This window comes from Schistocerca gregaria, chromosome 8 (assembly GCF_023897955.1).
Source record: "Schistocerca gregaria isolate iqSchGreg1 chromosome 8, iqSchGreg1.2, whole genome shotgun sequence".
Lineage (NCBI taxonomy): Eukaryota > Metazoa > Arthropoda > Insecta > Orthoptera > Acrididae > Schistocerca > Schistocerca gregaria.
The window spans coordinates 256,014,984-256,029,301 of record NC_064927.1 but is presented as its reverse complement, the minus strand read 5'-3'; the positions used below and the strand labels follow the sequence as shown (position 1 = coordinate 256,029,301).

The window sequence follows — 14,318 nt, the reverse complement described above, 5'->3', positions numbered from 1 at the left end:
TTTGAAAATGAAAGTTTCGCTGTTTCCTAGCTAGTTGAAAGACAATTCTCAGTGATCACAAATATGTTGAGCTTCTATAAGAATCTGGTGTTCAATACAGCATTACTATACTGTGCAAAAGATTTATCCGGTATAGGACTTACCATGATAGCATCTCTATCTGCTTCTAATGTATTTAGTAACAATGTGTATTTATCCTATCTTAGCCTCCATTTGCCTTTTACTGGCATCAATTCAGTCTGTGCTTCACCTTGGGAGTATTCTGCCACTGTGGTTTACATGGAGTACGTCCATTATCAAAGCAAGTAAACATACTAAAATGCAATCAAAAACCCCAGTCTCAATAATATACATTTCTGAGCAATTTTATATGTCTCCAAAATTCAGTGTTTTCAGAATGTTTCAAAGCCCATGAACATACAAACCATAAGAAATTCATTCCGGTCACAGCCAGTTCCATGGACTCCAGCAGGTATATCAAAACGATCAAAAGTAACAGATACATTTCTGCCAGCTGGCACTGTTACATTCCACTGGCATACAACACTACTTGCCCAATTGTCGGATACTACAACTGGAATTTGTGGATTGTATTCCAGAACACCAGACGGCAATTCCAAAGAACCTCCACAGTCTGTAAATGAATAAAATGACTACTGAAACATATAGTATACAATGTAACCATAATGCTAGACCTTTAAATATCAGTGTAATACAAACAAATAAGAATTCAATAACAATTATTAAATTTTACATTGATTTTTTATGTCAACTAAAAATTTAAGAGTATGCTACCTTTTTTTACGCATCATCTAAGTAAAAAATGTTCTCAACCCACAGTAAAGAAATGGGGGAGAAAAGGAAGAGAAGCCTACAAAGAAGAAAGGAACAAGTGAGAGAAAACATGAAACATATTCTGCAGCATTTATAGGTATTAGTGTTTAATCAGCACTATAAACAGTTGTTATTATTAACTGGTTCTATGGGACTAAGGAATCAAACAATGTCATCAGTCCCTCATTCATGAAATAAGTTTGCAGAGAGCCAGAAGTACATGCCATGATACTGTCTGGTATCATGCTCTATGGAGAATTATATGATAGAGATGTTTCAAAAATGGAACAAGCCTCAAAACAAAAAATAGATCTAAGGTAGATGACATCAAAATGGACAAGGATTATTATTTGGAACACTAAATTTAAAGTAAAGTGCAAGGACTTGTTGACATTAGGGAAAGACAAAAAAACAAATATTTTAGGGGTGGCAGAAACAAAGTGAAGTGGTGAAGGAAGTTGTCACTGAGAAATTGGTTTGGACAATGCCACATAGGCAGTGAGGAAGACATTAAAATGGAACAGTAACAGTTGTGTGAGATGGACTGAAAAGAAAAATAATCAGAACAAATGAGAGAACAATAAAAACCAAAATATCATTGAAGGGGAAAACAGTAATGCTATTACAAGTGTATGCCATTTACCCCTAATGGGATGCACATCAGAGGAAAAAGAGGAGTTTCAAGAAGAATTTCAGCCACATAGGAATGAACAAAACACAAATTTAATGAGATCCAACTGCACAAGTTAGTTTAGAGAGACATAGATAGAAAAATGTACATGGAGCCAATTGCAGGGAAAGCAGAAACAACAAAAATGAAAGATCATTGGAATTAAGCAAAAGGAATGGATTGGCAATTGAAAACACACGGTTTGATGAGAGACAGAGGTTTAAGGTAATACTGTATAGTAGTGACTTGTCTACAAAAATCAGTAGTTAATTATATGTTAGTATATGATAAAATAATGAGAAATGTAACAGACATCAAGATAATACCATCAGATAGCTAAAATAGTGACTATCAACTGTTAGTTATGAACATCAGAGATGAAGGAGAGAAAATGAATAGAAAATCAAGGGTGAACCAGAGTGTGGAATCTAAAAGAAGCAGAGTTGATGAACAATATCAGAAGAAAAGAAAAAATAAAATTCTGATAGGTGAGCTGTAAACTGTAGAAGAAGAAAGGAGGGGTTCTAAGAGCAATGATGTAGAAACAGCAGAGGAGGTGCACAGAAGAAATGGTAACAGGAAGAGATACAAGTAAATATCTTAGTGGAATTTTGAAGTTAAAGAAGCAGTATTGGTTTCAACAAAGGACATCACAAGCAACTGAACAAAGGAAAAATATAAATGAAGAGAGAGAAAAATGTTTGAAGAAAAGAGAAAGTGAATGGGAAAATGGATCATGATGACTGAACAGAATAGTATAGGTATAATATAAAACTGCATGGAATTATTAGAAACAGGAAAAGAAGAATGTCAGAAAACAAAAATGGTTGACAAGAATGGGAAAGAGGTGGACAAGGAGAAAGACCTCAAACAGCTGAGGAAGAAACATTGATGATTTGCTGAATACAGACAGAGAAGAAGAAGAATACAGAGATATATTGCAGATATTTGAAAGCTAAGGGTATGCCCAACCATTCACCATGTTTTCAAGGTACATGCCTTCATCATCAGAAGTATTTTCACATAAGAATCTTCATTACATGAAAAATATTTACAAATGTTCATCCATTTGAAGTGTTCACAGCAGTGCCATCATTGTATAAAGGTGCAAGGTAAGAACATATGTGAAATACAATAAAAATTTCATAGTTTTTCCATCATAAAAAAGTCATTTTCTTAAAACATAGTCCATCAGCAAATGTGCTTCTGAAAAATAAATATGTATATGCTAACTGTGCTGACAGAAATAAATACCACCAAATGATTAGTTTAATGTAAGTCACAGTTGCAAAATACTGACACAAATTATTTACATAAGAGTGGAAAGACTAGTAAAGGCTCACCTCAGGAAAGACCAGTTTAAATTCTGGAGGAATATAGGAACCCATGAGATAAAGCCAAATTTTATCAGTTGATGCTGAAGGAATTAGGTTAGAAAATGAGTCACTTAAAATTGTAAGCAAATTTTGCTATATGGTCAGTAAAATAACTGACAGTGGCCACAGTCGAGAGGGAATAAAATGCAGAATGGCAATAACAAGCGAATCTCTCCTGGGGAAAAAATATTCATTAATTCAAATATAATTTTAAATGTTAAGAAGCCTTTCCTGATGGTATTTGTCTGGAATGTAGCCTTGTATATAAGTGAAATACGGATGATCAGACAAGAAGAGAATGCCGGTACTACCGAAGAATGCTGAATGTTAGATGAGCACAATAAATAAGTAACGTTGTGATACTGAATCAAATTGGTGAAAATTTTTTATGCAAAATCTGATTAAAATATGATATTGGTTGACTGGATGCATCCTGAGACACAGAGGAATTGTCATCTGGGTCATTGAGGGAAGAGTAGGGTAAAAACTGTAGAGGGAGACCATGCCTATAGAATCCATAGCTGTGCAGGGATGAAGAGGTTCACCGAGGACAGGTTAGCATGTAGAGCTGCAAGAAACCAGTCCTCAGGCTGGAGACGACAACGACCACCACCACCACCAACAACAACAACAACGTGCTAACTGTGTACATAGATGTTTGAAATTCATGAGTGTGGCCTTTCCTTCCTCCACAAAAACAGATCTGGATGCAATGCAACCGAACACTTTTTATACACAGCTGAGAATTTAAAGACATTCCCACCAGGGATCACAGGTATCAAATATTCCCTATGAAATTAAGAGGAATGCAAACTATCACATGCAGTATGTGGTAAAGGCACCCACACTACTGATAGAACAGGTATTAAATGTACCTAATACAGATAAAATAAAAATTATAACAATTTCACACAGTTTTTAAGACAGTTGTTCACATACTCTGTATCATGCTCATTTAAGATATTTGAATTTTTTGTGTTATACTTCATAATCTCCGACTGTTCAAAAGGATACATTTTCCTAGTTTCACACCCGGGTGACAAAAGTTATGGAACTGTTGGACTTCCTACTGCCTGGCATGGTGCAGCAACTCAATGTGACTTGGACTCAACAAGTCGTTGGAAGGCCTCTACAGAAATATTGAGCCATGCTGCTTCTACAGCTGTCCATAATCATGAGAAAGTTCACAAATTAACCTCTCAATTATGTCCCACAAATGTTTGATGGGATGGTCAAATCATTTGCCCGATTCATCCAGAATGTTCTTCAAACCAATCACAAATATTTTTGTGTGTGATGAATATGTTCTAGAAAAAGTCTCTACTGTTTCCAGCCATGCAAGTATTCATACACAGACAGCAGATCTGGCGTGCACTAGAGATTATATTGGACGAGCTGGTCATTAGAGGAGCAACCGACAGCCACAAGATTCTCTATTTAAATTGTTAAGGAATAATAGTAGCTCCCTACACATACCTGTGCTAATGGTTCAACTATGATATATTGAAGGGGGTTTGTGTCAGTCACTATTGAGGAGCTGATGAGATAGTGAGCCTGAGTCAGTAAAATGACATATGGTTACTACATATGAGTTAGGATTCATTTACTAGTGTTGTGGTTGTTTCCTACCTGGAGCAAATTTTCTCATTTTTTAGTCCCTGTGAAATTTTCTGCATTTTTGTTGAAAAAGTATCAGAAGTTTTTCTTGGACTAAGTTGTGTCTGAAAAGCAAAGTTTGAAGAATGCAGTAACTGATGTAGGGCATGATGAGCATAATGATTTCCTGAATCTTGTAGGAGTCGGGCTCTTCATATTTTGTGTGTCAATTAATGAAAGGTCAAGTGATTTTAAGTTGGTGCAGATTTAGTCAAGAGTGGCTTGTATGCTGTGTCCATATTTGATATCAGAATTCATGAGTCTTTAAAATACAATGACAGTAAAGTTTTGACTTCAGTAATTTTGTCTGAATTGGTCTGTGTTATGTTGCCTATGATATTACTGCATACAACAGTGGATTTGGGTATTGCAAATGGTTAAGGGAGGTTTATGAGGGCACACACTAAGGTAATTAAATGTAAGCCGTGAGTCTCGTACAGATTCCTGTATGGAGGACATAGTGATAGACATCCCTGGGGTTCTGAAGCAGCTGACTAGGTAGAATTAAATAAATCGCCAGGTCCTGATGGGATTCCAATTCGGTTTTACAGAGAGTACTGTACTGCATTAGCTCCTTACTTAGCTTGCATTTATCGCAAATCTCTTGCCCATCATAAAGTCCCGAGCGACTAGAAAAAAGCACAGGTGACGCCTGTATATAAGAAGGGTAGAAGGACAGATCCTCAAAATTACAGACCAATATCCTTAACATCGGTTTGTTGCAGGATTCTCGAACATATTCTCAGTTCTAATATAATGAATTTCCTTGAGACAGGGAAGTTGCTGTCCATGCATCAGTATGGCTTTAGAAAGCATTGCTCCTGCAAAACGCAACTCGCCCCTTTTTCACATGATATCTTGCAAACCATGGATGAAGGGTATCAGACGGATACCATATTCCTAGGCTTCCGGAAAGCATTTGACTCAGTGTCCCACTGCAGAGTCCTAACTAAGATATGAGCATATTGGATTGGTTCCCAAATATGTGAGTGGCTCAAAGACTTCTTAAGTAATAGAACCCAGTACGTTGTCCTCGATGGTGAGTGTTGATCGGAGGTGAGGGTATCATCTGGAGTGCCCCAGGAAAGTCTGGTAGGTCCGCTGTTGTTTTCTATCTAAATAAATGATCTTTTGGGTAGGGTGGATAGCAATGTCAGGCTGTTTGCTGATGATGCTGTGGTGTACGGCAAGGTGTCGTCGTTGAGTGACTGTAGGAGAATACAAGATGACTTGGACAGGATTTGTGATTGGTGTAAAGAATGGCAGCTAAATCTAAAAGAATGGCAGCTAACTCTAAATATAAATAATTGTAAATTAATGCAGATGAATAGGAAAAAGAATCCCGTAATGTTTGAATACTCCATTGGTAGTGTAGCACTTGACACAGTAATGTCGATTAAATATTTGGGTGTAACATTGCAGAGCGATATGAAGTGGGACAAGCATGTAATGGCAGTTGTGGGGAAGGTGGAGTCGTCTTCAGTTCATTGGTAGAATTTTGGGAAGATGTGGTTCATCTGTAAAGGAGACCGCTTATAAAACACTAATAGATCTATTCTTGTATACTGCTCGAGCATTTGAGAGCCCTATCAGTTTGGATTGAGGGAGGACATAGAAGCAATTTAGAGGTGGGCTGCTAGATTTGTTACTGGTAGGTTTGATCATCACACGAGTGTTACAGAAATGCTTCAGGAACTCGGGTGGGAGTCTCTAGAGGAAAGGAGGCGTTCTTTTCATGAATCGCTACTGAGGAAATTTAGAGAAACAGCATTTGAGGCTGACTGCAGTACAATTGTACTGCTGCCAACTTATATTTCTCGGAAAGATCACAAAGATAAGATACGAGAAATTAGGGCTCGTATAGAGGCATATAGGCAGTCATTTTTCCCTCGTTCTGCTTGGGAGTGGAACAGGGACAGAAGATGGTAGTTGTGGTACAAGGTACCCTCCACCACGCACCGTATGGTGGATTGTGGAGTATGTATGTAGATGTAGATGTAGATGTAGTACTGAGTACTGAGTTGTACTACAAGGTAGTAACATTATTGTGTATGCAAAGTAATTTCTTATCGAGCATTATTCCTAAAGTACAGAAACGTGGATCAGTGGTGAATTATTACAGACAGTGTATTTTGCCCATGTGTATTATTAGTGACATAATCATTGAGACCACATTGCCCTACTTGAACCATTCCAAAATGGAAATTACAACTGCTACCATTATTTCTGTAGAAAAAGTGATGAATGACAAAGCCAAGATATAAAAATATGGTGCCATCTATGATTTATTTTTATTCTTTTTTTTCATCTCACTTAGTGTGAAGATAATTGTTTTTTGCAGTCACTCATTTATGGCCAATGTTTGGTCACTGTAAAGCATTTACATTTAAACAGAAAGAAAAATAAATTTTTGTTCTCAAGTTATTATTTACCCATGATAAACTTCCAATAACTAATTGTAAAAAAGGAAAGATTTTAAAAAGAAAAGTAAAAGTTATAGTAATGTAAAGAAAGTAAAAGTTATTGTAGTTTAAGTATGCTCAAGTGAATGATAAGATGTTGGCAACTGAACTGAGAATAGCTGAAACCAAAGATGGTCATTTTCAAAGGCTAGCACCTTATAGCTTAAGACATTAAAACAGTTTCATAAGAAGTTGGCATTGGAACATTGCAATTAATTAAATGCTAATGCGAAACTGTTCTCTCTTGAGTCAACATAAATGTTCAGTTGCAACTACCAAGTATTTTTTTTTTTTTTTTTTTTTTCTATCTCACCACCGTTGAAATGGTGCAAGGACTTAAATTAGTGCAGTTTTGTAAATCATCCCAAAAGCTCACTCAGTTAAGTTGTTTTTCCTCTTCTTCCTCTTCAGAGACCTTCCTTCATATTTTCTATTTCCATATTCTTAACATGTTAAGATATGTAGTGTCTTTGTAAACTGAAGTTCTTGTAAGTGATCAGCACATTAAAATACACTAAACAGTATTTGAACCCATCTTTTCACATAAAATGGTAAGATTCCTCACACTCACATAAGAGTGCTAAAACGGATAATAGGCTGAAACACCGAAAGGCACTGCCACTGTTACTTTTCATAGTGGAAACTGATGATAAAATGACAATATGTGGCAAGAGAGATTAGAAACAGGATGACAGAAATGTTGTTTGCTAATTGTTTGATGGTATCTGAGAATAATGACAAGAAAGTACAGAAGCAATTAGACATTTGGGAAGCAGTTGCCAAGAATATGACCCAAACTGTAATTTTAAAGAATTGGTGAGTTGGTGATCACAACAAGAAAGAAAGGGCAGACTTATACACGTGGCATTGGGCGAGAAGCAATTGAAAACAGTAGATAGTTTTCAGTACCTAGGAGCATAACACAGAATAAATGAAATAATGATCAGGATATAACTGAATAGGCAAGACAGGCTGATAGTATTATGATGTGTATGAGAGAAATGATATGGAAGAAAGAATCCATCATAAAAGAAGAAGACAACGCATTCCATTCTGTTCTGTCCTACCAAATACATTACACGCCAATTTTGATGTATACTACAGAAACATGAACCATGGTTGATAAAGGAAAAAAGTAAAGTGCAAGCAACTGAGATTAAGTTTTTGAAAAGCCATATAGGTGCCACAAAAATGGAAAATATGATACAAGAAAGGACAGAGGTAGATATGAGAATCTCAGGTTTCGTCTGCAGCAAGAAGCACTCCACTGCCATCCGTACGTTTAACTAAAATGAGCTAGTAGATAGCATCTTTTACAACTGACAGATTAGATATGAGAAAGGGATATTGGTAACATAAATAGTAATAGTTAAAAGCAATTACATATCGCCTTATGGTTCTTGTAGTGTATGCAGGCCTGGTCTCCTGGATAATCAGACATTCCTGTTTCCAATAGGACATTTGTGCCCTGTGGGTTGTTGTTTCTTGGCCAATGGGTGGTTCCCCTTGAGAGACTGTCGCACAGCTCGCTAGTACATCCCATGTTTGCGTTCACTGCTGATTACATTGTGCACAGCCAGCACATTAAGCAACTACACCAGCACTGCCTGCTTTTGTCAGCAGGTAATGTGGTCACAAAGAGCCCTTAGATATTCCTCAGCCTGCAGTGTATTTTAGCCATGGTACTATGTCCAGCAGGCAGTTACAGTCAACTCTGGTCCAGGCCACTTGCACCCAGTGCTTATGGCATCCCAAGTGTTAGAGTTTCAACCAAGTACAAATCATAATGCTACATCACCCAGTAGCTACCATCCACCTTCCGGGATACTCTGTGCTACTGTGCAGTTGTGCTATGGTAATTACTAAACTGATGTTTCTTTACATTTTAGTAGTACTTAGCTTTCTGCTGTTAATGTCTCACATTCAATCGCATTCTAGATCCTTGATGTGTTTGAACAGGTTCAGATCTGGTAAGTAGGGGGGACAGCAAATCAATTGGAATTCACCACCGTGTTCCTCCAAAAACTCCATCAAACTCCTGTCCTGTGACATGGTGCATTATCTTGTTGAATAATGCACTGCCATCGAGAAAAATGATCGTCACAAAGGGTGCATGTGGTCTGCAACCAGTGTACATACTCCTTAGTCAACATGGCGCCTTGCATAAGCTTCACTGGACCCATGAATGCACATGCGAATGTTCTCCAGAGTGTAATGGAGCCTGCCTCCATCTCGCAGTACACATATCAAGAAGCTGTTTCCCTGAAAGACGATGGGTTCTCGCTCTCTCATCAGCATGATGAAGAAGGTATCAGGACTCATCAGACCATGCAGTGCTTTTCCACTGCGCCAATATCCAATGCCAAAGGTCATGTGCCCACTTTAGTTGTAGCTGCTGATGCTGTGGTGTTAATATTGGCACATGCATGGGTCATTGGCTGTGGAGGCACCTTGCCAGGAATGTGTAAGTGCACTGTGCTTCAGGCATACTTATACTATGTCCAGCATTAAAGCCTGATGTTAATTTCAGCACAGCTCACCACCTGTTCTGTTTCACTAGTCTGCGCAGTCTACTACATCTGCCATCCGTAATGATGGATGGCTGCTCAACCCCACAACATCTGGGGTGGTTTCACTATGGTTTTGCCATATATTGAAGACACTCACAATGACACTCCTCAACCACCAGACAAGTTGTACAATTTCTGAAATTCTTGTGCCAAGCACACAATCTGCCCTCAGTCAAACTCAGATAGATTGCTCACCTTCCCACCCACAGACAGCAAGCTCCCTGATAGTACATACACAGCTCATGTGTCTGACTAGCAGTCATTCCTCACCAGGTGACACTGCTATCAGCTGGGCATGTTTATATTAATAACAGATTGGTGTCCATAATGTTCTGGCTGATCAGTGTATATTATAAAACTTTTTACGCTTGTTGATGGGAGCAAAATACATTAGGTGCCACATTTCTGCACATTTCTGCAGGAGTCAACCAATGTTTCCAGACTTTGTCCAGCATAAGCCAGATAAAAGATTCTTAGCTTTGCTTTCTCTTTCTCATTGTCAGCCTCATTCTCATAAATTGTTTATCTTGACTGGAACACCAACTCTTTTGGAGAAGTATTCATTCCTTAGGAACACTAGTCTTAGGTGCTGTAATCCTTTGATATGGCCCTGCTTGTCGTACAGAATTCAAGCTCTATGCAGTAGGGATTCAAGAATTTCTGTGTAAATTCTAGAACCACTCAGCCTTCTACCATCTCGAACACACGATATTCTAGATATGAGTGTGAGATGGTAAAATCCTACCTACTGCACATCAGTGTCTGTATGTGCAGCTTTAAAATCAGTCATGTGAAGAAGGTGGATGCAGTGGTCGAACGGCTCCGCAAGTACCCGTCAGACAATCCATAGATGTGTTAGTGTATGTCTAAGGAAGAGCCACGGAGTTTATATGCAACTTTGTGTGTATTGTGTCAGTGATTATTGTTATGTGAAACAAGAACAATTGAAAAAAGGTCTCTTATAGAGCCTTCATCCAGCCTTGTTAGAGGCAAGATTCATGTGAAGTAGAGTCATGGTTATTAAGCCAGCTCTTTTATAAATGTAATTAAATTTGTTTCTGACAATGAACAGAATGAATGACTTACTGGAAGCTGTACATGTATGTGGAAAGCGAGAATTTTATTCTATATGGAGTTCAAATATACCATACGAAATGTAAAGTTTGCAGATCTACTTATTTCACAAGTCGAGAGAGAGGCTTAAATATTCCCGTACCTAGATCACTCTACGGAGATGAAGTCAAGAGAGTTTTCCAGCAGCCAGCAAAGAAGATCGGCTGTGAATCTCAAGTAAGTCACCTTGTATAAAAGATGTGGGAAGTTTGTATGTCTACTTCACACTTTAAATCGGTGTCAAAAATGTTAGAATGCACCAGACTCATCAGTATGAAATTTCTTAGTGACAGATGATGATGATGGCTTGAGGTGTGGACATTTTGACTCAGGGATCTGTCCATTTTTCTCTTGGCTAAAATTTCAAGGAAAGGTAGCTGGTCTTCTTTTCTCAACACCTAGCATTAATTTTATATTAAAATGGATAGAGCATAAATATACCAAGAACTCTTCAAGTGTTTTCATTCCATATGAGCACACCACAAATGTGTCGTACACATATTGATAGAAACTGTTACCTTGAACTCAACAGATTCTATAGAATTTACTTAATGTTCTGTGTATAGATTTTCTATGATACCATGGATACCATGGCAGACAATAATGGACTACCATTCATAAGACATCGGTTTCCATTAAACGAGAAACAATTTGATGTGAGAACATGCTTAAAATGTTTAGTGGAAAAAAATCATTGAACTTTCCCTTAATTAGTTTAGAGCATTTAGAATACTGAACTCTTATAAGGATGGAAACCAAATCAAAAATGACCATAATATCCATATCACAGAGCTGCAACTGACTTAGGTAGTGTACAAAGTGAGCAGAATGGTAAATGTCATGTTCACACTTCCCCACATATTTTTTGAGAACGCATTTAAGATATTTGGCAACCAATATGCAAGCACACAATTATTAAAAATTTGATATTAGAGGAATGCCTTCCTTGTGAATGGTAGGAAGCCCAACAGTCATGTTGGCACAACTAATTGTGTTCTAAGCCTTTTAATGATGTTATGTGGCTAGTAGGACACACTGAGCAGATCATTACCCTCTCTTGATTTATTGATAGAATCATGTATATTTTTCTGTAAGCAATGTCATTAAAAAAAAGGTGGAAAATCTTCTTCTACGTGCTACATGCTCTTTCTTGAAGATGATAGATCTTAAGATTTGTGTTTTAGTAAGTGTTCTGCAAGCATCAAGGTGAATGTCTTCTGCTGCTTCCAGTGGAGGGAACCTGCATCATGCTATGTAAAACTGGTCCTATCTGCTATTTGTAGCACTTTTGGACAGGTACAAAATTTTGCCATTCAGCAAAGACCTTCACTACACCCTTGTCAGTGAGATTAATTACTCTTATCTCAAACTTTTCTGAACTACTTTTGTGTAACATCTAGCATTAATCAGGTGTCATGAATTCTCTCTCATACTAGGGACAGGCTTACAGGATGCATAATACTACTGACTGCTGGTAAGTTAATATTATGTTTGATTTTGCCAAACATAGTTACTTTTTCATCCTGACATCTTTTTAGGAATATAGGTGTGCTTAGGAAGATAGGTGTGCTTAGAAGCCACTCTTTCTTATAATAGAGCTTACCCAGATCCTCCCCTCATAATTAACTGATGTGATCCCTCAATTCTCAGAGCGATTAATAGTGCTTTTTCGTATGTCCAGCCATGTTGTTGATTCCATTTCCCTAAGTAATATTTTGACAACCAGCCCAGTTGTCTTTTTCAGGTGCTGCAAACTGTGTGGTTATGTATACCAGCTGCTTGGATCCCACTAGAGGCTTTTTCTTAAGATGCTGTGAGCTCTGGTACTATGTGTACTCACTGCCTAGACTCCAACCAGACTGGTTGGTCATCGAAACACTGTGCAACAACCTGATTGAACACTTAAAGGCACACCATTAAGTGACTAACTAATTAGTCATGTCCTAAGATAGAAGGAAAACACATACAGGATGACAGAACCAGAGATGTGAAAGGCTTGTACTATTAAAAATGACAGCTGTACAAAACCCATTGATATACAGAGTCTCACAGAGAGTGTGAAGAAATTGTACTATGCACTAAACTAGTCATGGAGCACATAACTTAAACAAAAATGTACCCAACAGCACAAATTAAAATTAATATTAGTTACATAGTAAGAGATATATATCAGAAACGGAAAATGATTGTAGTAACATTGGTACATACCTCTATAGACAGTAGCTGAAAAACCAGCGTGTTCACGTGACCTGTAATCTGCGTGGAAGACAACTTTAACAAGGCTGGAACCATGGATGTATCCAAGAGATGATGCATTGCTTAAACAAGTCTCCACCAGAAGAGTCCAGTCTTGTGTTCCAAGTTTTCCTGTCATGAAAAAATTTGTTTGAATGCCAATTTATCAATATTTTCATTACAGTTTACACTTATATACTTCAAGTTTTTTATATCATAAAATCACACACAGAGTCAGAGTGCAGCACTTGTGAATTATCAGCATTTTCTTAGTGAATAATGTTTGCAGTTTGACTAATATGTTGCAGTGTACTAGTTCTGCAATCAATAGTATCAGTGTTTCATATATGATCCAGATAAGATCAATTTACAGATACAGTGTTTGTTTACTTCATGATTTAATCCTGAAGGTTGAAAGGTTTCTGCTAAGTATATTAATTCAAGCCCCAGAGCTATTTACTTACCTAATTGTAATCACTACATATCTCCCACGGAGATACCGAAAAGATCCCTCTATCCCTCTGTGTACTGATGTTGCATGTATGAGATTTAGGGAGTCCCATTTTAAATGCATTTTTTTTTTTTAGCAAAATGAACAAAATGAATTGCTTCTTTCCTATTACGGGAGAGATCTAAATTATCTGTGACAGCCAACAAAAGCAATTTTTTAAAATCATGTGCCAATAATTATTTCTTTAACTTCTTTGTCCCAGGTTCCAGTTACTGTATGTAACACAAGAGAGAACAGTCAGGAGGATGTCAGTCTTCTTGTCACACTTCTGTTTCAACATAAAAAAAGTTCAGACATTTTCTTTCACAATTTAACTTTTGATGTGATGTTAATTAATATTTGTCTGATCTGTTTTGTTGAATTTTCCCTACACTCTGAATTCTTCTGATATGCTGGCAAAGTAACTTTGTAGTTACAGGAATTATTAAAAAATCAAAATGACTACATATTATTTCATAAATTAAAATTCCTACAAATAAAATTACAAAATTGGCAATGTTCAGATAGAAACTGAAAGTTTGTCAAAGAATAATATGATCTAGTAATTACATAGATGAACAATTGATTCACGACAGCACACATGCAAAAACCTCTTCAACAATCACTACCTAAACATATCAAATATCGCTGAAATATCTTACTCAACTTTGTGTTGATAATGGTACTGAGCTGCACTTTAAAGCTTGAATGTCTTTCCACTAGGGTAATCAATATATGAGGACGCATGCTTCTGATGACCAAAATCGGCCAGAATAAATCAAATAATAGGTAACATACAGATGTTTATCTGTACATTAATAATAGAGACACTCAACAGTCAGCACAAAAAAGAAAAAATCTTTGCATTACCAGTATTTGTGAGAATCAGTACTTCATAATTTTGACCAATAT

General features: G+C 37.1%; 1 protein-coding gene across 1 annotated transcript in view; it reads right to left on the bottom strand.

Annotated features, from left to right (window-relative positions):
• The window catches only part of LOC126285435 (cubilin-like), a 780,558-nt gene that overhangs the window by 345,695 nt on the left and 420,545 nt on the right, over positions 1 to 14,318 (bottom strand). Inside the window, exons 41-42 of the mRNA XM_049984824.1 lie at positions 12,890 to 13,048; positions 426 to 634 (exon numbers count right to left, since the gene is read on the bottom strand). Of these exons, the coding sequence (XP_049840781.1) occupies positions 426 to 634; positions 12,890 to 13,048 (368 nt within the window). The remainder of the gene's footprint in view (positions 1 to 425; positions 635 to 12,889; positions 13,049 to 14,318) is intronic.